The sequence below is a fragment of the Protopterus annectens genome, chromosome 8.part0, assembly GCF_019279795.1.
Source record: "Protopterus annectens isolate FY-2018-M chromosome 8.part0, PAN1.0, whole genome shotgun sequence".
In the NCBI taxonomy this organism is placed as follows: Eukaryota; Metazoa; Chordata; order Ceratodontiformes; family Protopteridae; genus Protopterus; species Protopterus annectens.
In genome coordinates this window covers 1014528742-1014553517 of record NC_056741.1, presented here as the reverse complement: position 1 = coordinate 1014553517, position 24776 = coordinate 1014528742, and the positions used below count along the sequence as shown (strand labels likewise).

Sequence of the window (24776 nt, the reverse complement as noted above, 5' to 3'; positions counted from 1 at the left end):
AATTAGAGCTGCTTCACCCTGCACATATACCTACTGGAGGTGAATCATTCTGTATACGAGTAAGAGTACATGTGTGTGCCTGTCGGTGTGTCACTGTATATACGTGTGTGTGTGTGTGTGTGTGTGTGTGTGTGTGTGTGTGTGTGTGTGTGTGTGTGTGTGTGTGTGTGAGAACACTGAGACAGTGTAAGAGTGGGTCCATCAGTGTCTGTGCATGACTGGTTATTGTGAATGCGAATGCATGTGTGTTTGTGTGTGCATCCTAGATCATGAAAAGTCAGTACTTACGTGCGTTCTCCTTGATACCTGTGCTACAGCGCAAGTGTAGGTGCTCTGCTGCACTACTCTTCCTACTGAACTGTAGAGAGAATCACAGTCATTCAGATTCATCTGTTATGAGATGCTGCCTTTTATGAAATTTGGATGACTATAAAATGCATATAGTACTTCAGTGTAAGCTCATTGTTGTGTTACAGTGACATGCTCTGCAGTGCAACTAGCTTTATATACTGGACATTCAGATGAACTGTAGCTTCAACTTCAGCTAAGACAAGTGTGTTTAGTTACTCAAGTCAAACAACAACCTAAACTTTTCCTCTGGTAACTGTGCAAACCTTTCCACTGAAGATAAAAATCACAAACAGCAAACAGGAATACATATAACAAGTAACAGGAAATCAGATGCCTTACATGACACATTAAAATCAATCAATAAGTCAAATCAAATAAACATCTAAAATATTACAAATCCTAAAAAATACTTTCCAGTTACATTAAGACTAACAAGTGGTACAGTGTTGAATTTAATATAAATACACTTCCCCTAAGCTGCAAATATTCTATCAAAATGTTTTTATATCTGTCATTCCAAACAACTTTTTCTAATATGGTGGTTTATAAACCACCATTGTTTCCTTGGTGACATTGAAGAAACTACATAGCCAGAGGACTTGTCAAATCCTTACATGCAATGTTTCTTAGATGTTTTTAACCTAATTTTAAATGCACAGTTAATTTCACCATTATAAAACAATGTACAGTGACAAATTAAAGCACGGACGTCAGCATGTGTAAAACAAGGATGCTCTACATGATTGTCACTGTTCATGTTACACTCTGATCCCATGTGCAAAAAGGAGAAATGAGACTCCTCCACTGCTCCTCATATCCTTCAAGAGGGGCTTACCATGAGCCTGTCTTATTGATTGCTACATAAACAGGACCCTGTTTAAAAGTCAACACAGTTATTAGAAATCTCTGTACCTTCATTGACAATAAACTCTCCTTCAATTATCATGTACCAGTTACAGTTAGGAAATCCTTCTACCTTGCCAACTAATTACCAAGGATATATCCTCCAAGTACAAGGATATCATAATCCCCTTCGATTTCTCTCCTATCTGCCCAGTCTTAGAATAAAATGCACCACTTGGAAACTGTTACTCCAAACACCTTGTCCAACTACAAAAAACAAAATGTTTGAGCTTAAAAATAATCAAAGGAATAAGTTTTTTTTAAGCTACTTGGAGAGACTAAACACCTTCTCACTTTTCTTTGTCTCAAACTGGCTCTTATGTGATAGTTTTTGCCTGGCCTGATGGATTATGGAAAATCTTACCCTACTAGACATCCTCCACCAAACAGTTTAAGACATTACCCTCCTTCAACTCCAGCCTTGATGACTGGATGGGTACCCACAAATTTACTCCAAAGGAAGCAGTATGGCCTTCACTGAGTGTGGAGGCAAACACACATACTGAGCTCTGTGCTGCATGGCTAGGTCTACATAGTTGCTTAGCTTTTGTGATGCCTGCCTGGTAAGAACCTGTGAGCACATGACCAATAATGCAATTTATATAATGGTTGCTAGTGTAAAGCACTTATTTTTTTTTTTTTAAACTTGACATACAACTCACAAAATAGGTACAATTCTGACTGACCAAAGTTAAAAGAGCCTAACACCTGTCATCTCACAGGATTCACTATACAATCTCAAAATAATGAAATGTCGAATTTCAGTATTTCGAGACTGTATAGGTGAAAATCCACATACACAATAACCCACAATCATGAATACTACAATCGCGACCATTCACACACACACACACACACACACACACACACACACACACACACACACACACACACATAAACCAGGACATAATCACACACACACACACATATACCTACCTAACTAAACAAACATAACAACACACATAAACACACTTAGCCTACCTATAAGCAGGGGGGAAAGCCCACCTGCACCCCCACACTCCCCTACTTATATATTCTAACTCTGAGGTCGCACTAAACACACAAACACACAACAAATACCACTGCACACACTCACACACACTAAAATTCCTACCCATTATCCTCAAACACATAACACTTACCTGAAACCCCAGATAAATCCACAAACCGCACCACACGTCATGAATGCGACACCACGATAGCGGCGATTTGACATTTGCAGATTAGGCATAGTGTAGTTTCGGTTAACTGCACTTTCCACTATTCGGTCTCGACATACTGAATTTCGACATTTCAGTACATCGAGATTGTTTACTGTATCCCATCTCACAACATTACTATATGGCTAAATGACAGACAGCTGCAGACTGTTCACCATTTAGCTAATATATTGTCCTACTTGTGAAATGCAGCCCCTCAGTTTGTTACTCTGCATGAACTATGTGAATGCTAACAACACCTCTGGTATGTTACTTTGCTGATAGCTTGGTTTCCTCACTAAATATTACAGACTGTTACAATATCAGTATTGTTTGGTATTGTTTATTGGAATACATTCAGAAGATCAAATCAACTAATGCTGAAGAAAGAAATATCAAACAAAAAAGGTGAACCATGGAATGCTGAAGCCATCTGCAGCTGGCTTTTCTAGAACTACAAAGCCAGTAGTGTGTTGTGTGATATCTCAGTACTGCAGGGACTGTCTTATTTGTTTACCCTTTCCACACTGTAGTACAATTTCAGAGATGATATGTATATATATATATATATATATATATATATATATATATATATATATATATATAAAAAACTAATAGGGAGTGTGGGGTTACCCTCTGCATAGGAGCTGTTTGTCATGCATTTTTGATATCCCATGCCTTCAGCTTTTTTATTCTGAATCTTCCGTGCTTTAGCATTAGTTTAGTCTGATCTTCTAAATGTACCCCTTATTAATTCACATAGATACTACATAAAATGCATATGCATATATTCCTAACCTTTACACATCTGTTATACAAGTTGCTTACATTAGCATCAGTTTCTTGTTTTAGTTCTAAAAATATGAGACTAGGAATGCATTAGAGAGACCTTTTTTTAGAAAATAGTAGCAAAATGTGAATGAAAGTTTCTGTAAAACTACTTACCAGCAAAAGAGCTTCCCAGTACTGTTACAATGCAGTAAATTAGAAGCAAGGCATTGAGCCCTGAAAGATAAAAAAAAAATAATCGATTACATTACACAGATGAATTCATAACATTCAAACAGATACCACACAGCGGTATGTGACTGTGAATAACTGTTACAGCAATTAGTGTAACAAGTAACGCTAGCTTTCAAAACATTTTCAAGTACAGAATGCAAATGTTACCTTTAAAACGTGTTATGTTTTCTTTTTTCTGAGAAAATCAGTAGTGTTTCACAAGTATTTGTATACTATGTTGCAAAACAGTAATAGTTCAGATGAGCAATGTCTTGTTTACCTGCACATGCCGAAGTACAGTTTGCCCCAGTCAGCCTTCTATCACCACTATCCTCACCAAGACAAATAAATAGGCAATAATGATAATGCTACATGCTAAATATGGAGTTAGAATAAATCAAATTTAACTGAAGGTAAACAAAACAAAAGGAGCACTAGACACGCTACAGGAGTATCCAAATCATACAAATATAAGCAGTCATTCCCAAAAATGACTGTTTTTCTCTGAATTCCTCCTGCACAAAAAAGTAATTTCATCAAAGTGCCTGAGTGCAATCTTCTGACTTCGAGTCTGAGCATTTGAAGCATAATATTTCCTATCTTCAGAAGACTAAAATGCTGCCTTAGAAATGTTTAATTATAAAGCTAGCAAGAATAATTTGGAAGCAATTATGCCTCTGTCAAAGTTCTACAAAGCAAACATCTGTTATAAAATTAAAACATTTTCCATCATATGTTTTTGAACAATTTAACTGCTAAATCTAGCTGTATGAAGTCCTACACCTATGTTACCATTAGCTTCAATGAAGCAAAAAAAAAAAAAAAATAAATAAATAACTATTAAAAATATACTTCCCCAAAGAGTTCACCACTATAAGGCACATTATAGGAATCTAAATTGTTTCACTGGAGTTTTCATCACTACACTTCCAGAGTCTAAAACACCATGTTTAGCTTGACAATAAAACACCAACACAACTGCTCCCTCTGTAGATAGGATGCAAAACATCCAAACCTCAAAGCCATTATAAAGTAATACATTTTAAAATGCATTATTTATACAAAGCTACTTCAGGCCTTTTTAAATTAGAAATATTCAAAAACGTACTTTTCAGAGAACAATATTAACTCTTAGCGGCACAGTGGTGCAGTGGTTAACATTGTCACCTCACAGCAACAGGTTCTCCGGTTTGATTCTCGGTTGGGGTGCCTTCTGTGTGGAGTTTGCATGTTCTCCCTGTGCTCGTGTGGGTTTCCTCCGGGTACTCCGGTTTCCTCCCACATTCCAAAGACATGCATCTGGAGCATTTCTCCCCGGGCCTCCGCTGAAAACAGGCTCTGTGGAACCTAGTTGGACTTTCCCGGTCAACAAAATGATAAATAAAATAAAAAAAAAAAACTTTTTTTTCAGGGGGCATACAATACATGAGATTTTGGGTTCCCATCTGAACCCTAAGCTACTCAGCTTTTGAAAGTTTTCATTTTATTAAATATCCTGCTTATGTGTCATATTTATTATTCAAATAAATGTCTGCAATACTTCAACAAGAAAAAATCAACTGGTTGTGCTATTCACACCAGATAAGCTCCATCAAAAAAGAAGTATATTTAATATCCCGTAGTGACAAGTGGTTATCATGCAATCTATTTTTCTACATTTTTCCTTTTTGGTTTCCATTTTAGAAACTACCAAAATGCAGTCTTTGAAACTCCTCATTAATGAAACCATTCAACTTTCAAAAGGAAACAAGTGTAGAAGAAATGCCCTTTAAAATAGTTAGTCTTTAACTGGGAGTTTACAATGTCGATCTTCATTAAGCTGTTCTGATTCCCTTTTAAATAATGTATTAAATACAAGTAAACTCAACTAGCAAATCAAACAACCACTTAAGTGGGTTGAAATATAAATTGTTTACTTCCCAGGTCCCCAATTTTAAAAACAGTGCCTTCTTAGAAATGTACATATTCTTATATAATAAAAAAGGTGGGGTGGCACCTAATGGCAGCAGCTGCTTCAGATCTCATTAGGAAAATGTTTTTTTTTGTCTTCTTCTTTTTTACCAGAAACTTCAAGAAAAGCAGTTAAAGAGGAAGGAAGGAAGGAAGCATGGTTAGATTACGTTACAGTGCTGAGAATCTGTTAAAAATTGGATCTGCATTCTCATTATGCTGTGGGTTTGATCAGCTTCTTACAGTGAGGCCTGTAAGCTCAAACATACTATAAGAACAACTACAGCTAATGATTTTGCTGGAACATGGAGATGATTGCAAACTTCAAGCAGATTGCACGTTTATGGCAACTGGTAGTCACAAAAAAGGAAAAGATGTACCAGATTGAGGAAAAGGGGCACCAGAGCAGGAATTTCAGTCAGACTGTAGGCAAACCCTCACATGCCTGCACTCCCCTCTACACTACTAGCCAACGTACACTCACTTGAAAATAAGATGGATCACTCAAGAATGGAACTCTCATCACAAAACAAGGTGAGAAACAGCAATTTATTTGTGTTTACTGAAATGTGGTTTAACCAAAATATCAGTGATAACACCATAAATGTAGAGGGCATGACTTTCTTCAGAGCAGACAGAATTCAATCATTATGTGGCAAGTCCAGAGGAGGGTGTGTGTGTATATATGTTAATAACAACTGATGCAGCAGCTGTGTAGTGGCCATCATCATCTGCTCAGAAAACATTGAAATTCTGTCACTAAAATGCAGGCCCTTCTACCTGACAAGAGAGTTCAATGGAGTATGCATCACAGCAGTCTACATCCCAACTGATGCAAATATCAGTGAAGCTCTGTCCACCTTGTATCAGTCTATAAGTGACCTGCAAAACAGAAATCCAGAGCATGCAATAGTAATTGCAGGAGACTTCAATCAGGCTAACCTAAAGACTGTATTATCCCACAACCACCAGCATGTAAACTTTGCCACAAGGGGGGTAAATGTACTGGATAAAGTCTACACTAACATCAAAGATGCATATAAAGCAAAACCTTATCCACATCTAGGGAGCTCTGACCACCTAGCCATCATGCTGGTTCCAGTTTATAAATCCATACTGAAAACCAGTACACCGACTAGAAAACAAATAAGGATCTGGCCTGAGGGAGCAATCTCAGCTTTACAAGACTGCTTCGACTGTACAGACTGGTCAGTGTTTAGAGAGACTGCTGTGACAAACAACCATGTTGACTTGGACACATATACTGAGTCGGTCACAGCTTACATTTCTAAGTGCGTGGAGGATGTAACAAACACCAAACTAATCACCATACGGGCCAATCAAAAACCTTGGCTCACTAGTGAGGTGTATGACCTCTCAAAAGTAAGAAATTCAGCTTTGAAATCCCAAGATATGGAAGCTTTAAGTGTGGCCAGAGCCAAACTGAACAAAGGTATCAAAGAGGCGAAAAGATCCTATTGCAGAAAAATCCAAAGTCACTTCAGGGACCAGAAGGATATCAGGCAACTATGGAAAGGAATTCAAACCATCACCAGCTACAAGCCTCCATCAGCTTCTTGTGATGATAGTATCGAGTTTCTGAAACAACTGAACAAATTCTTCAGTAGGTTTGATGCTGACAACAAAACAACAGCATGCAGAATCCCTGCAGACAGGGATGCAGTGGTGCTGATCTTCAATACAATTGATGTCATCAGAACCCTAAAACGTGTCAACCAGAGGAAAGCAGCTGGACCTGACAACATCATGGACAGAGTACTAAGGGAATGTGCGACAGAACTAGCTCCAGTACTCGCTGACATCTTCAACAACTCACTCCATCTAGCCAGTGTTCCGAAATGCTTTAAGGAGATGACTATCATTCCTCTACCCAAGAAACCACAGCCAACAACTATGAATGACTACTGACCAGTTGCTTTAACCTCAATGGTAAGGAAGTGCCTGGAGAGGCTGGTCAAGATCATATAGCCTCAATCTTACCTGTGACACTGGACACACTGCACTTTGCATACAGGACAAACCGCAGTACAGGGGATGCCATCTCACTAGCTCTCCATGAAACACTGACCCACTTAGAAGGCAAAAACTGCTATGCAGGACTGCTATTCATCGATTTCAGTTCTGCCTTCAACACTGACATCCCTCAGAATCGGATATCAAAGCTACTTCAACTGGACATAGATTATCATTTATGCAATTGGATTCTGAGCTTCCTCACTGAAAGGCCTCAAAATGTTCGTGTGGGAGACAACAGCTCTGGAAGTATCATCCTGAACACAGGAGTAACACAGAGGTGTGTCCTAAGCCCTCTACTTTTCACTCTGCTGACACATGACTACATGGCCACACATGAGACGAACCGGATCATCACCTTCGTGGATGACACTACTGTTACAGACCTGGTCAAAGATGGAGAGGAGGAGGCCTACAGGAAAGAGATTGAGCAATTACTGGTCTAGTGTGACAGCAACAATCTAGCACTGAATGTCAGCAAGATAAAGGAGTTGATTGTTGATTTCAGAAAATCTTAAGTACCACACAAACCTCTAGTGATGAAACAGATGGCAGTGGAAAGGGTCAAGAGTACAAAGTTCTTGGGTGTTCACATGTATAAAACCCACTTTGGCACGTTTTTTGCGCTTGTTACTACTCAGCCAAGCTCCTCGTGGTCGTGCAGAGTGGTGCTAGCAGCAGAGAGGCTAAAACAGCGACTGCTATCCTGATAAAAGTGTTTTTTTTTGCTGCTACTACCTGGGCGACTGTCTGATCTAGCTAAACTGCAAGTATTTCTGCTTCTTGAACTGTTTTAAACTGTTTAAAGTTGTTTTTGCACCTGCACTTTTAAAGTTTGCCCTGTCTGTTGCATTTACCTGTTGAGGCTACACACTCAAGTGCGCTAGCCTGTGTTACATATTTATTGCATTTACCTGCTGTTTGTTGCAAAAAAAACCAAAAAACAAAAAAATTATCCTTGTTTCCAGTCTTTCCTGACCTAGGGTAGTCCAAATACAGGCTTTGCTGTATTCTGGACTTTTGGAAAGTTCCTGTGTTGCCCATTTCCTTTCTTGGATAAAGGGAGGCTTCTTTGTTCACCAGTGGCAGTGGGGAGCTTAGAGCAGCCTAACTATCCCTGGAGGAGTGTTCCCAGCACATGAATCTGGTAGTCTATAGGCCGTTTTGGGCCACTTTCTAGCTCTTTCAAGCCCCCCCTGTATAAAACTCGCTTTAGCGCGGCTTTGCGCGATTTTGCGCATAGAGCAGCATCATGCAATGCCGCTTAATTGGGTGTAAACCATTCTCAGCTCCACAAAGTCTGCTCTTCACTTTTTCCCTTAGAACTGATCTATTTCTCATAATAAACACCATATTCCTACTCTAAAGTTCGGCACTTGCTCACTAAAGCAATTATATAAGTCAGCACTAAAAAATTAAAAGCAATATACCCTCACAAACTCCCCTTGAGTACCTTGTTCCCCATTGGCCCTTTTTTCAATTATAAAGGAATTCCCAATACTATTCTAGCATGTCCAAAGGTCAGTTGTCAATCTTCTCACCGGTCCAGCTGGTGAATCTGGGAATCTTGAGGCAATGTTACAATTGCCTCATGTACACAGACAACCCTCTCCTCCTCCCAGCAAATTCCAACACATGTGAGAGATGCAACCATATAACCAAACTGGAGGCTAAACTCTCTCAACTCAGTATTGGCATAACCAGTCAGGAGGAGAAGGAAACCACACTCACTACAATTCCAGTCTCACATAGACCTACCACGACAGCAAACCAAACACATAAACACACAAAAACATACTCGGAGGCTCTAAATAAAAATCTGCCTAAGCAACAGAGACCTCCAAAGCAGACACCCAAGCAACCGCTACCCCAAAACAAAACACGTGCAACACATAGCTCACAAAGCCAGTGTGCCAAACAGTCACAGCCCTTAAGGCTAAACAACACACCTGATACACTTGTAATAGGTGACTATCATCAGGCACACTGACGTCCCGCTCACCAGGCTGAACAAGGAGAAGGTCATGGTGAGCTGCCTGTTGGGCGCTAGGATCCGCCACATAACACAAGCTCTCTGATCACTCCAAGGCAAGTACAAATATGGCTCAGTCATTGTCCATGCTGGTGTGAATGACTTGAGATGTACCTCCCTGGACTACATGAAAAAAGACATAAAGGAGCTCTCTGAGCATGTCGCCCAGGCCGGTATGACCCTGACCTTGAGTAGCATCTTACCCTCACCAAGAATGATGCCACAATATGAAGACAAGATGATCAATTTCAACAATTGGCTTAAGTATTGGTGTCATTCAAAGGGGATCCAATGCCTGTCAGCCTGGGATGACATGCTCGACAAGCCACGATGCTTCGCTAGGGACGGCTTGCACCTGTCACCCCTGGGCTTTCGTATATTGGCAAAGGCTCTTGCCACCCCCATAGTGCCTTTTTTAGGCAAGGCTCAAAAGCCAAACCCACTTTCATAGGTATCACAAGGGATAAGAAAAGTACAGTTTTGTACCTACCATAAATGTAGATGTCCGATAGATATGCAACTGCAGTCCTGACATATGGGTTGTCCTGCCTCAGGCAGCCCTTCGGTCGGTCAGATTCCAAAGTCTGGGTCCGGCGTTGGCCGATGTCGCTCGCTCTCCGACGTCAGCACGGCTGGAGTATAAAGGCATCAGCCGATGCCATCTTCTTCAGTGTTTCTTGCCCCAGATGCCAGGTGCCCTCCAAGGAAGGCTAAATTTTGTGAATGGAAAAACAACAATTCCAGACATGCAAAAACAGTAATAAACAGATACACCATAACAGATACCCCCAGCTAATAGGAAATGAGGGGGAAATGGACCCAAGGGAAAACACAGAGGGGTAGGAGGGAGGGTAAACCTGACTGCAGTTGCATATCTATCGGACAGCTACATTTATGGTAGGTACAAAACTGTACTATGTCCTTCAAGAATGCAACTGCAGTCCTGACATATGGGTTGAATACCATGGCCAAGCTGGGGGTGGTAGGACTAAGCAAGAGATGGTGTAGCTAGAAGGCCCTGCAGGACTGCCGAAGCAAAGCCTGCTCGGGATGTGGAGTATAATGGCAGGTTGTAGTGTTTGGTAAATGTATGCACGGAGCTCCATGTGGCAGCCTCTAGAATATCTTTTGTAGCCACTCCTCTTAGAAAAGCTGTGGATGTGGCCATAGCCCTGGTGGAGTGTGGTCTAATATTAGCTGGCACACTTTTTCCATGGAAAGAGTAACAAAATCTGATGCAGTGTCCAATCCATTTTGAAATAGTTTGTTTGGTAACTGCTTTTCCTTGCGCTCCAGCAGCATAGGCTACAAACAGTTGGTCAGACTTCCTGGTGATCTTTGTTCTGTCCAAGTAGTAGCATAGTTGCCTGTGAATGTCTAAAGTATGCAACAGTTTTTCCCCCTTATTTTGAGGGTTAGGAAAGAAGGTTGGCAGGTGAATTGCTTGATTTAGAGACACTCTGGATATCACCTTGGGCATGAATGAAGGAGTGGTCCTAAGAGAAACTCTGTCCTGATGAAAAATGAGAAAAGGTGGAACTGCCATGAGGGCCTGTATCTCCGAGACTCTTCTTGCTGAGGTGACTGCCAACAGGAAAGCCATTTTCCAAGAGAGAAATTGCATTTCTGAAGATGCTGCTGGTTCGAAAGGAGGAAGAGTTAATTTTTCTAAGACGTAATTGAGGTCCCATGCAGGAATTGGTGGTTTCCTTGGAGGTTTGATATTCTTTATCCCTCTTAGAAACTGCCTTAGCAAGGGATGCGAGAACACAGGTGGATCACAGTCGTAATGTGCTGAGATAGCTGAAGCGTGGATTTTGATGGAAGAGTATGAGAGGCCACCATGAAACATTTCTGCCAAGTATTCTAAAATCTGAGGTATGTTCATCAGTGATGCATCCTGACCCTTGTTGACATTCCACATGCTAAATCTCTTCCATTTGGCCAAATAGGTTTTTCTGGTGGAAGGTCTGCGTGCCTCCAGCAAGATTTCCTGAATTTTCTTGGAGAGGGAGTCATGGGCCACAGTCATGGAACCCTCCAAGCTGTCAGCTTCAAGGTTTGCAGGTTCTGATGAGCGGTCCTGTAATTGTGTTGAGTCAGAAGCAGAGGCCATTGAGGTAAGGGCCACAGTTTTGTGTGCATTATGCTCAGTAGCAGTGGATACCAGTGTTGTCTTGGCCAGTCTGGAGCTATCAAGATCCCTCTTGGTTGTTCTGCCTTGATCTTCAGTAACACCTTGGTGAGTAAAGGTAGAGGAGGGAATGCATAAATTGTTAGGGCATTCCAGCTGAAGGAAAGAGCATCCGTTCTCCAAGCTAGAGGATGGTGTATCCTTGTGCAAAACCTTTCCAGGTGATGATTGAGATGAGATGCAAAGAGGTCTATATCTGGTTTTCCCCATGCAGTTGTTATTTGTGAGAAAATGCGTGGGTGTAACATCCATTCGTGTGGATCCAAGAAATCTCTGCTCAACCTGTCTGCCAGAACATTGTCCTTGCCCGGAACAAACTGGGATTGCAGGAAGATGTTCATTTTCAGGGCCTTTTCCCAGAGAGTCATTGTTAATCTGCAGAGGGGGTAGGAATGAGTGCCCCCTTGTTTGTTTATGTACCACATGACAGTGGTGTTGTCTGTCCGTATTAGCAGATGACCTTGCTGAAGAGATTTTCCGAAGGCTTCTATTGCATGTATCACTGCCAACATCTCTTTTTGATTTATGTGTTGATGCATTTCCATGGCAGCCCATTGTCCCTGAATGCATCTGCCGTCCATGTGCGCCCCCCCATCCATGATCCGAGGCGTCTGTTGTAATAGTTTGACTTGTTGGAGCTTTATTGAAAGGCATGCCTTCGTTTAAGTGGCTTGCTTGAGCCCACCACAAAAATTCCCTTTGCAGGCATGGTATGAGTGGTATTATGTCTTCTAGGTTGTGGCTGTGCTGAGACCACAAGCTTTTTAGGTACCATTGTAGCTTTCTCATGTGTAGTCTCGCTAGAGGAATTAGCAGAATGCAAGATGCCATGAACCCCAGGGCCTGCAGGGTCTTCCTTGCGGTCAAGTAGGTTAATTTTGCTAGGCTTTTGAAGTAATCTGTCAAATGTTCTTGTTTCTCCTCTGTGAGAAAAGCCATTTGTAGCTGTGTGTCCAGTTTTGCTCCTAGAAAAGTAATCTCTTGGGATGGTAGTAGTCTTGATTTTTGCATGTTGACTGTGTATCCCAGAGCCTGCAGCAATTGAATGACATAATCCAAGTGTTTTATCAAGGTTTGTTTGCTGTCTGCTTGTATAAGGCAGTCGTCCAGGTAAGGGTATATTTGAATCCCCTGGAGTCTGCAGTGTGCCACTACTGATGCCAGGTATTTCGTGAATACTCTGGGCGCAGTAGATAAGCCAAACGGCAATGCTGAGAATTGATAGTGCTCTGTTCCTGCAAGAAATCTGAGGTATCTTCTGCAACTGTGTCTGATAGGGACATGCAGGTATGCCTCCTTGAGGTCCAGAGTAACCAGCCAAGACCCCTTGCCCAGCATGAGAAGAAGTTGCTGTAACATCAGCATCTTGAATTTTGGCACAATGAGAAAAGTGTTTAGAACGGACAAGTCCAGTATAGGCCTCCATTGTTTTTCTTTTCTTGGAACAAGGAACAGTCTTGAGTAAAATCCCTGGCCTTGTTCCTGAGGAGGAACCTTCTCTATTGCTTTTATTTGTAACAGCTTTGAGATTTCTAAGAGCGCCTCTGCCCTTTGATTTTGTGGCAGGTTTGGCATGCCTTGTCCTGTAGGTAAGGTATGGAAGTGGAATCTGTAACCTCTGTCTATTATGTCCAGAATCCAATTGTCCTTTGTTATAATATGCCAGTTTTTTGAGAATAAAGATAATTTTCTGCCTAGAGGTGCTTCTCTTTGAGCCATGGTAGGCGGAGTGAAAGGTAAGTCATTGTGGTTGTCCCTGTGGTGCAGGTGAACTACCTGTGCCACTTCTCTGATTTTGTGGTTGCCATTGACAGTCCCGGTAGGAACCTCGGTATTGCCCTCTACCTCGGGCATGCCTGCTCTTTCCCCTTTGATACTTGTCAGAGTCTGGAAAGGACCATTTCTTTGAAGGCCAATTTCTGCTGAATCTGGGTGGCTGAACCTGGAGGAAATCTTTTACTGTCTGTACTGATTTTGCTTTCTCCTCAATAGACTTCAACACATCCTGAGCATTAGCACCAAAAAGCTTTTGTTTATCCAGAGGTGCGTCCAAGAGCTTAACTTTTACATGATCCGGCAGTGGCTGTTCTTTTAACCAAGCATGTCTACGGATAACAGCCCCTGTCATAGCTGCCCTACATAAAGCCTCCAATGCATCATAACCACACTGTAGAAAATGATTGCTAACCTGCTGGGTATTATGAACCAAATCCTGCAATGCTTTTCTATCTATAGGCTCAGGAGCGGCTAGCTTTTTCTGCAAATCATCCAGTAAAAAATCCTGGTACTGAAACATATGAAAAAGGCAGTTAAGTGACCTCAAGGCAAGGGTGGAAGAGGTATAAACTTTTTTACCCCATCTCTCCAGGGACCTTGCTTCCCTGTCAGCAGGCAGTGGATTTTTGGCTGAGGAGGCAGCCACTCCTTTGGGGCCCTATGAAATAGTTTCTAATTCCACAGAATGGGCCTTAAAGATATGCTTGTGAGTGTCAGGGACCCTGTAATATCTGTCTGGCTTGACAGGAGCAGGAGGGAGAGAATCAGGGGAAGCACTGGAGTCAGAGAATACATCATCCAGGACATCCAAAACTGGAGGTATAGCTAAAGGTCAGTGCTGGGGTAATTTAAGGAAGGTACGTAGCCTTTTCCTAGAGTCTGAAAATTCCTGACCCTGCCACTTGAAATGTTCCCTCATGGAGTGAAGTACTTCACCAAAGGAAAAATCCTCTGGAGGGGAGGCAGAGGGAATTGATTCCTCAGCATCAGAGTCCTCATAGGCCTGGAAGGATTCTTCTTGGGTATCTGAATGCTCTGAATCCCCAGAGGCTTCATCTGAAGAGAGGTTGTCTGCCTGCTCAGTTCTGGGCCTTTTTTCAGCAGGTGGCTGAGAACCTCTGTCTGGGTGAGGCTGAGACCCCCTGATAAGAGAGATTAAATCTGCAGCAAGAGACATGATCTGTCTATCAGAAGAAGGGGCCTGAGAAGAAACTTTAGGATGGGCCTTGGCCTGGCTGGAGGCCTTAGCACGTGCAAAGGCCTTGATGGACATAGATACAGGCGGCCTGGCTGCCCCACGTGCTGGGGTAACCTTGTCCACAGGGATGGTGTCGGGTAGTTCCAGAACTTCGGTTTCTGGCGGAAAATCAATCACCGGCACCGGTGTAGCCTCCGAGACCGAAGACCGAGTTAACGCGGTGTCGTCAGCCTGGAGCGGTTGGATTACCACTTCCGTAGGGACCAAAGCACTCATGGAGGGCTTAGGCGTTGCATCAGTGGAAGACGCGGGCCGAGGATGTCAGTCCCGGTCCTTTCGTTTTTTGGTAGTTTGTGCTGTCGGTTGTTCCGACGGCATGATGTAAGCGTAGGATTCACCGAAAAATTCTTCGGCAAACTCTGCCCAGCGCCTTAGAGTGCGCTTATTAAAGCAGGCACAGGCAGCACAGGCCGAGACGTCGTGGTCTGGGCCCAGGCAAGGGACGCAGTAAGAATGGAAGTCCTTATGAGGTATTTGTTTACCACAAGGCAGACAATTAACTTTTTCAATTTGTTCTGACATCGGCTGAGGCAAGAAAAAATGTTCCCCAATGGGGTACTTAGCTTTTAGATGACTTCGGTAACTGAGAAACACAGGAGCTGACCGACCGGCACTTGCGAACTGCTTCTGCTTCGGGCACCGCGCGGCAAGAAAGACTGGAGAAGATTGCATCAGCTGATGCCTTTATACTCCAGCCGTGCTGACGTCGGAGAGCGAGCGACATCGGCCGACGCCGGACCCAGACTTTGGAATCTGGCCGACAGAAGGGCTGCCTGAGGCAGGACAACCCATATGTCAGGACTGCAGTTGCATTCTTGAAGGACATCTAAGAGTAATGCTACTCAATGCCAAAAGTCTAAAGCTCAAGATGCCTCAACGGATCCTGGAAACTATTGCCCCATAAGCCTGACTAGCTTGGTCTGCAAAGCTATGGAAAGGATCATCATGGACCTCATAAATAAAGATATTGGGGACCTACAGACACTGGATCCTATCCAGTTCGGCTTTGTTAAGGGCAGATCCTGCCTCTTAAACCTGGTCGATTTCTTTGAAACAGTCACCAAGGCCATTGACGAGGGGAAGGTGTTCCACACAGCCTACCTGGACCTCGCAAAAGCCTTCGATACAATACCCCACTCGGGCATTATAGATAAGCTCACCAGCTTAAATATAAACCCCTATGTCATTAGATGGGTTGCAAACTGGCTCAAGGACAGAACCCACATGGTTAGAATTGCTGGAGCCATGTCAGACTCCAAACCAGTTACAAGTGGCATCCCACAAGGCTCATTCCTGGGACCTCTCTTGTTCGGTATATATTTCTCAGAGGTACAGGCCAACATGGAAGGACTGTGGCTAACCAACTTCGCAGATGACTGCAAACTGGGCACCATAATCAACTCTCCAGCTGACACAAGCATCCTACAAAAGGGCCTCATAGAAACAGACAACTGGTGCCAGAGCCATGGCCTCAAGCTAAACGCCAAAAAGTGTATAGTCATCCCCTTCAGCAAAAACAAAGTGCCCACAAATTACCACATAGATGGTAATCCATTAAGTATGGAAGAAGTAATTAGGGACCTGGGGACCCAAGTTGATAGCAATCTCTCATTCGACAACCACGTGGCCAAAGTGGTTAGAAAAACATTTTATATAGCCAACCTAATCATGAAGGGATTCACATCTAGATCAGGGGAGGTCATCGTGCCTCTTTACTCATCCCTCATCAGGCCCATAATTGAGTACAATGCCCCTTTTGGGATGTACCTTACCAGATGCCTGCAGCAACTGGAAAGACCCCAAAAGTACCTCACCAAGAGGATCAAAAGGCTCAAACAGATGCCATATGCTGCCCGGTTAAAGAAACTCCAGCTCTACTCAGTGGAATATCACCTGCTCAGAGGCGATCTGTGCCTGACGTATAAAGCCATGTCCAACCCAGAATTAATGGACATGCTGCACCTCAGAAAATCCAAATCCCATCGAGCTATGTGCTCGAGAGACTTGAACCTCAGCACTGAAATAAATAGGACATGCTGGATGGACAGATTCATAACCCAGAGGCTCCCTTCACTCTGGAATAAAATCCCAGTCCAGGTTAGGCAGAGTCCCTCATTGACTCTCTTCAAGAGGAATCTTGATGAGTGGATGGGAGATCGTAGATTTACTCCGGGTATCACTTCTGTGTCACTGTTAGACAGAGGCACAGTATACTAACCTCAAAAAAGGGCATAGCAAAATTCATTTAAAATGGGTGGCGAAAGCCAAACACACTCTGGCTAGGCTTGTAAATTCCCTAGGGCAGATAGCCTAGTATGAACCTATGAATCTATGAACCTATATCACAGAGAACTTATCCTGGTCAGTCCATGCATCCAGCACAGTCAAAAAAGCTCAGCAATGCTTGCACTTTCTAAGGAAACTTAGGAAGAGAAAATTACCATGCTCCATACTTCAGACCTTTTACAGGGGCACTATTGAAAGTGTCCCATTTGCAGTCTGGCATGGGATCTGTAACAATCAGGATCAGAAGGCTCTCAAGAGAGTTGTAAAGTCGGCAGAAAGAATCCCTGGCACCTCCCTTACACCTCTGGAGGATCTACACAAATGCCGTTGCATTAACAGGGCCAAAAATATTTCCAGCGATCCAACGCATCCTGCCAATGGTCTGTACACTTGCCTGTCCTCAAGCAAGAGATACAGAAGCCTGCATTGTAAGACCACCAGGCTAAAAAACAGTTTCTTTCCACTCTCCATTAGACTACTGAACTCTTGGGAAAAACGAACCATGACATCTGTTACATAACTAGCCTGTCAAGGGGCTTATTTTATGGATGTGCAATAACTAAGTGCAATAATAAGGTAGCTCACCTACACACTGAAGAAAGTACAGTTTTGTACCTACCATAAATGTAGATGTTCGAGTGTATACACTGCTGCAGTCATTACACTTGGGTTATCCTGCCGTCAGGCGGTCCCACAGTCGGCCAGAGTTCCAAAGTCTTGGTCCGGCGTCGGTTGCTGTCGCTTCTTCCCTGATGTCAGTGTGACAGGGGTATATAAGATGCAGCCAACGCCATTTTCTTCAGTTTTTCTTGCCCCAGATGTCAGGTGCCCCTAAAAAGGTAGGCAATGCAAATTGCTAAAAAAACATACATAAGGAAAGCAATCAAAAACTTTCAGTTACCAGCAAATACTCCTCATAGGTAGCAAAGGGTAGAAGGCTTAGGTAAGTACCAGCAAGTAAGAGGGGAAGGAGGGAGGGTAACCTGGACTGCAGTAGTGTATACACTCGAACATCTACATTTATGGTAGGTACAAAACTGTACTATGTTCATCATGTTACACTGCTGCAGTCATTACACTTCGGTAGAATCCCAAAGCTGAGGTAGGGTGGCTGGTTCTATAAGGCGTTAGGGGTGGCTATAAAGCCCTGCAGCACTGCAGTGGCAAAGCCAGCTCTGGATTTAGAGTAAAGAGGCAGATGGTAATGCTTGGTGAAGGTATGTACAGAACTCCAAGTTGCTGCTTCCAAAATGTCCTTGGTAGGTACTCCTCTGAGGTAGGCAGTTGAAGTGGCTGTTGCCCTGGTGGAATGAGACCTAATGCTGTTAGGAACAGTTTTCCCATGGAGTATATAGCAGAAACGTATACAGTGTCCTATCCATTTTGAAATGTTCTGCTTTGAAATGGCTTTTCCCTGTGCTCCTGCAGCATATGCTACAAACAATTGCTCAGTTTTTCTGAAAGCTTTAGTTTTGTCCAAGTAGAAGCGTAACTGCCTGTGTATGTCCAAGGGATGCAGAAGTCTCTCCCCTTTATTCTGTGGATTTGGATAGAAAGTTGGCAAGTGAATAGTTTGGTTTAGCGCCACACTTGATACCACCTTTGGCATAAAAGTAGGGTTTGTTCTTAAGGACACCCTGTCTTGGTGGAAAATTATGAAAGGTTCCATTGCCATTAGTGCCTGTAATTCTGAAACTCTTCGTGTTGAGGTTATTGCCAGGAGCAGAGCAGTTTTCCAAGAGACATATTTTAAGTCTGCTGAGTTAGCTGGCTCAGAAGGAGGTAAGGTTAATTTTTCCAACACGAAGTTGAGGTCCCAAGTTGGAGTTGGTGCTCTACGGGGCGTTCTTATGTTTTTAGTCCCTCTGAGGTAATGTTTTAGCAAAGGATTAGAAAAAATTGGTGGGTCCATGTTATAATGAGCAGAGATGGCAGAGGAATGGATCTTGATGGAAGAAAAGGAGAGGCCTTTGTCCAGCATCTCAGTTAAGTATTGTAGTATCTGAGGAATATTTGGGACAAGAGGGTCAAGGCTGTGAGCCTGGTTCCAGGCACAGAATCTCTTCCATTTATCCGAATAGGCTTTCCTGGTGCTAGGCCTTCTGGCCTCCAGAATGACATCCATAACAGCTTTGGAGAGAGGCATTGCTTGCTTGACTAAGGAATCTGCCATGCAGCCAGGTTTAAAGTCTTGAGCTGGCTGTGAAGTATCTGATTGTTTTGCTGAGTCAGAATATGTGGGATTTGAGGCAAAATTCAGGGTGAACCTTGTGCTAAGTTCTTTAAGATTGGGTACCAGTGCTGGCGTGGCCAGTCTGGGGCAATCAAGATCATCTTTGGCTTTTCTTGCCTTGCTTTTATGAGTACCTTTGAAAGGAGAAGTAGTGGTGGGAAAGCATATACTTGTAGGTTTTTCCAGCTGAATGAGAGGGCATCCACTTTCCATGCTTGTGTGTGGTAAGTCCTTGTGCAGAATTTCTGTAGCTGGCAATTCATTGGGGATGCAAACAGATCTATGTCCGGGCTCCACCATTTTTATCATTCTGAATATTTGTGGATGTAATTTCCACTCGTGCGGATCCATGATGTTTCTGCTTAAGTTGTCTGCCAGTGTGTTTTTCTCTCCTGGCAGGAATTGTGCTTGCAGATGAATGTGACAGGTTAGAGCTGTGTTCCACAAGGTCATGGCTTGTCTGCAAAGGGGATAAGAATGAGTGGCCCCCTTGTTTGTTTATGTACCACATAACTGTGGTGTTGTTTGTCTTTAGTAGTAGTTGTCCTGGATGCAGAAGGTCCTCGAAAGCCGTAAGGGCATTTTGTACAGCTAGCATCTCTTTTTGATTGATGTGAAGATGCCTTTGTTCTGCGGGCCACTTGCCCTGAATACATTTTCCTGCCATGTGTGCTCCCCAGGCATAATCCGATGCATCAGTTATCAGTGTTTGCCTGGCTGTGGGCTGAGTGAAAGGCTGTCCCTTGTGGAGGTGACAAGCTTGAGCCCACCATCGAAACTCCTGTTGAAGGCAAGGAATAAGTGGTATTACTGTTTCCAAACTGTGACAGTGTTGAGACCATACACTCTTTAGGTACTATTGTAGTTTCCTCATATGCTGTCTGGCATATGGAATTAGTAGTATGCAAGATGCCATGTAACCCAAGGCCTGTAGAATTTTTCTTGCAGGGAGTTGGGTCTTTGTTGCCATCAATTGGAAATATTGAGTCAGTTGTCCTTGCTTGTCTGGCGTGAGATAAGCCATCTGGGCCTTTGTATTTAAGCTGGCACCAGGAATATTATCTGTTGTGAGGGCACTAGTTTTGACTTCTTTTTGTTTACTGTGTATCCTAGGCAAACTAGCAATCTTTTTACAAATGCCAGATGCTTTAGAAGAATGTCTTTGCTCTCTGCTTGAATAGGACAGTCGTCCAAGTATGGGTAAATTTGAATTCCTTTTTGTCTGCAAAATGCAATTACTGGTGCCAGGCATTTTGTAAAGAACCTGGGCGCAATAGATAAGCCAAAGGGCAGTGCAGAGAATTGGTAATGCATTGAACCTGCTAAGAATATGAGATATCTTCTGCAGTTTTGTCTGATAGGGACATGCAGGCATGCCTCCTTGAGGTCCAAGGTTACGAGCAAAGCTTTCTTGCCCAGCATGGGAAGAAGCTGCTGTAGTGTCAACATTTTGAATTTTGGAACATCCCGGTAAGTGTTTAGAGAAGAAAGATCCAGAATGGGCCTCCAGGCTTTGTCCTTTCTAGGAACCAGAAAGAGTCTTGAGTAAAATCCTTGTCCTTGCTCCTGTGTTGGTACCTTTTGAATAACTCTCATGTCCATGAGTGCTGGAGATTGTCTTTGAGCCTCTGCCCATTGATTTGGTGGTAGATTTGTCATTCCTTTTAACCTTGGCAGAGTGTGAAAGTGGAACCTGTAACCTTGAGATACAATGTTGAGAACCCATTTGTCTTTGGTGATCATATGCCAATTGTGACAGAAAAGTGCCAGTTTCCTCCCAAGGGGGCTGCCAAGAGAGCAGTGTTTGACAGCTGTAGTGGGAAGTCATTGGGGCTGTTTTTTATAAGGTTGAGGCCTGTCTTCCCCTTCTTTCTGGGTTGAAGCACCCCATTGTTGAGGCCTGTAAGGACCTTGTGGTTGACCTCTGACTCTTGGACGTCTGTATCTGCCCCTTTGAGGTCTGTCAGTAACTGGAAAGGACCAATTCTTTGTTGGCCAATTTCTGCTAAATGGAGGAGGCTGAACCTGTAAGAAATCCTTCACCATTTGCATAGATTTTGCCTTATCCTCCATTTTCTTTAATACCTCTTCTGCCTTAACTCCAAATAAAACACCCTGCTGCAAAGGTGCATCCAATAATTTTGCTTTAACATGATCTGGTAAAGTCTGTTCTTTTAACCAAGCATGTCTTCTAATGACTGACCCTGTAACTGCTGCTCTACAGGAGGCCTCTAATGAATCAAAACCACATTGCAAAGTATGTTTTCCCACTTGTTCAGCTGCATAAATGCAGTAAATCCTGCAGTTCCTTATAATTAGGAAGATCTGAATTTTGGAACATTTTTTGTTTCAACTGAGACATCAAATAATGCTGATATTTTAGCATGTGAAACTGGCAATTTAAGGCCCTCATTGATAAAGTTGCAGATGTATATACTTTCTTCCCCCATCTGTCTAATGCTCTGGAATCTCTGTCAGAGGGGACTGGATTTTTTGCTGTAGAGGCTTTTACCCCTTTGGGACCCTGGGAAATAGTTTCCGGGTCAGCAACAAGGCTTTTATAAAGAAATCTGTGAGAGTCAGGGTCTCTGTAGTATCTGTCTGGCTTAACTGGAGCAGGAGGTAAAGAATCAGGATTTAAACTGGATTCAGAATACACATCATCCACAATATCTAACACTGGCGGAATAGCAAGGGGTCTGTGTTGAGGTAATAAAAGGAAATCTCTGAGCCTTTTCTTGGATTCTGAATAATCCTGGCCCTCCCAATGGAAATGCTCCCTCATGGTATGTATGGTTTCCCCAAAGGAGTAGTCCTCTGGTGGAGAGGCTGAAGGAATTGATTCCTCAGCATCAGAATCCTCATAAGGGGGTAAAGAATATCCTAGGTCTGAGGATGAATCTGAAGAAATGGATACCTGGTCGGATGAGTCATAGTCTGGATGGGACCCCCTGATCATAGTAATTAAGTCTTCGGCCATTTTGAGCATTTGTTTCTCAGGCATGGAGGCCTGTCCTGGAGAATGTTGAAGTTGTTTCTTTGTTTTTAAAGGGGTTTTAGACTTAGCAGAAGATTTAATGGTTAACTGAGTAAGTGTGAAAACACTCTCTGAAGCTACGGGTTGTTTAGCTACTCCGGATCCCTCTGAAGGGTTAGTCTCGGTAGGCTGTAAATCTGGTGCGTCCAAAGGCCCAGCCATCTCCACATGGGAGTCAGAGGTGGCCTGTGGTTCCAAAGAAGCAGTCGTAGGGGCTGTGTATGTGCCTCGCTGAAAACCAGAGAACCGGCGACTGGCCTAGAAGAGGCTTCGTCATCAGTTTTGGGCCTCGGATGCCTGTCCTTGTCTTTGTGCTTTTTGTGTATTCCAGTCATCGGTAGTTCCGATGGCATGATGTAATTGAATTTTCTGCCAAAATAATGTCAGGAAAAATCAAACCGACGTTTAATAGTGCGCTTGTTAAACCTAGCACAAAACCGACAACCTGTGACGTTGTGGTCTGGGCCTAGACATGGGATACAATAAGAATGGAAATCCTTATGAGGTGTTTGCTTCCCACAAGAAATACAGTTATTAACTTTTACTGACATCGGACTGAGGCAAGAAAAAGTTTCCCCAACGGGGTACTTAGCTTTGTAGAAGACTTCGGTTCTGGATTTGGAATGAAAATCTCAGGAGTCGGCCGACCTGCACTTGCGAACTGCTTTTGCTTCAGGCACCGCGCAGCAAGAAAGACTGAAGAAAATGGCATCGGATGCATCTTATATACCCCTGTCGCACTGACGTTAGGGAGGAGGTGACAGCAACTGACGCCGGACCAAGACTTTGGTACTCAGGCTGACTGGGGAACCGCCTGATGGCAGGATAACCCAAGTGTAATGACTACAGCAGTGTAACACGATGAACATCAGAAACTAAACAGAATATATATTAAATAATTATTATATACTGAACATTTTCATTTTATGGCTAACTGTTAGCATTATTTAATAACAGTATACTTCATTTTAATTATTTTTGTTTAACTGAAAAAAAATCTACCAAGTTACCAGTAACCTCAACCTGTACTAAATACTTGGTGCATCTAAAGGTAAACTCTTTCCCTTGCTTTTATAATTTGAATTACTTAAGAGTTGTTAAAATTCTGAACATTTAGGTTCATAGGATCATAGGTAGGTACTAGGCTATCAGCCCAAGGGTCTAAGTAAGCCTAGCCAACAAGGTTCCCTGGCTTATGCCACCCAAGAAAGTTAATTTCCTGTGCCCCTGTCAAGCAGAGTCACAGAAGTGATCCCCGGGGCGTATTTCTTATTTCCCATCCACTCATCAAGATTTTTCTTGAAGAGTGCTAATGAAGAATTTTGCTTGACATGGATGGGTAGCTTGTTCCAGAGTATGGGAAGTCTCTGGGACAGGAAATTATCCCTCAAGCATGTCCTGTTTACTGTCGCAACAAGGTTTAGGTCCCTAGAGCATGTAGCTTGGAGGGATTGGGATTTGTTTAGGTGTAGCATGTCCAACAGCTCTGGGTCTGACATAGCTTTATATGTGAGGAAGAGATCTCCTCGGAGTAGGCGATATGCTACAGAGTAAAGCTGGAGTTTTTTGAGACAGTCAGTGTAGGACATCTGTTTGAGGCCAGTAATCCTCCTGTGAGCTACTTCTGTGGCCTTTCCATGTGCTGCAGATGTCTTGTGAGGTACATTCCAAAAGGGGCGTTGTACTCTATAATGGGTCTAATGAGTGCCGTGTAGAGGGGAACAATGACCTCTTTTTTCCTGGATGAGAACCCTTTTGTGATGAGGTGTGCCACATAGAAGGATTTCCTGACTACTGTGGCAATGTGATTTTCAAAGAAGAGACTTAGATAAGAACAAATTACTTCTTATGACAACATCTGATAATTTTTCCTGTGGTCTAACATGATTTTAGTCTTAATTCCTTTGCAACATTTGCATTACTTCAATAGTCTTAACAATATATTTGTTCTGCAAATGTCTGTGTTTTGAATTAGAAAAAATATGTTTCCAAATGCGTGCTTCAGATGCTTTCAGATGCTTTCTTCCTATGTAACTAGTCTCAATTATAAAGATGGACAGACACAAAATTTTATTTTATATTTTCTTAAGATGCACTGCTTATAATGCTGTAGCCTGGAAACAAAGACAAATTCTTTTGACAGTAACACATGCAAGTTAAATCACTTGAAATGTTAAAAACAAATTATAGTTATGTACTAACTATAACTCTGCATCCGTGGTCTATTTTTGATCTTGCTCAACTGATGAGTCTCAGACCCGACCTCTTATTTGTCCTTGGCCACTCGATAGACTTGAGGCTCAGTAGCTCAAGCTCCTCCCCTTAGCCACAATTCCCTAACTACTCCTGAGATACTTAAGATCGAGTTTGCCCTCTGCATAACTAATCACAATATAAAATGGAAAAAAAAAAAAGCCAATAGTAATCTGTGAGTTAAAGAAAACATTAGGTCAAAAGGTGGGAACAGAGGAAGAATCACAGAAGGAGAACTCTGGAGCCCACACAACAGACACTAATCAGG

At 42.8% G+C, this 24776-nt stretch overlaps 1 protein-coding gene across 1 annotated transcript in view; it reads right to left on the bottom strand.

Moving 5' to 3' along the window:
* The window catches only part of LOC122809196, a 640703-nt gene that overhangs the window by 406633 nt on the left and 209294 nt on the right, over window positions 1–24776 (bottom strand). The window contains exon 4 of the mRNA XM_044080502.1: window positions 3399–3458. Coding sequence (XP_043936437.1) covers window positions 3399–3458 — 60 coding nt within the window. The remainder of the gene's footprint in view (window positions 1–3398; window positions 3459–24776) is intronic.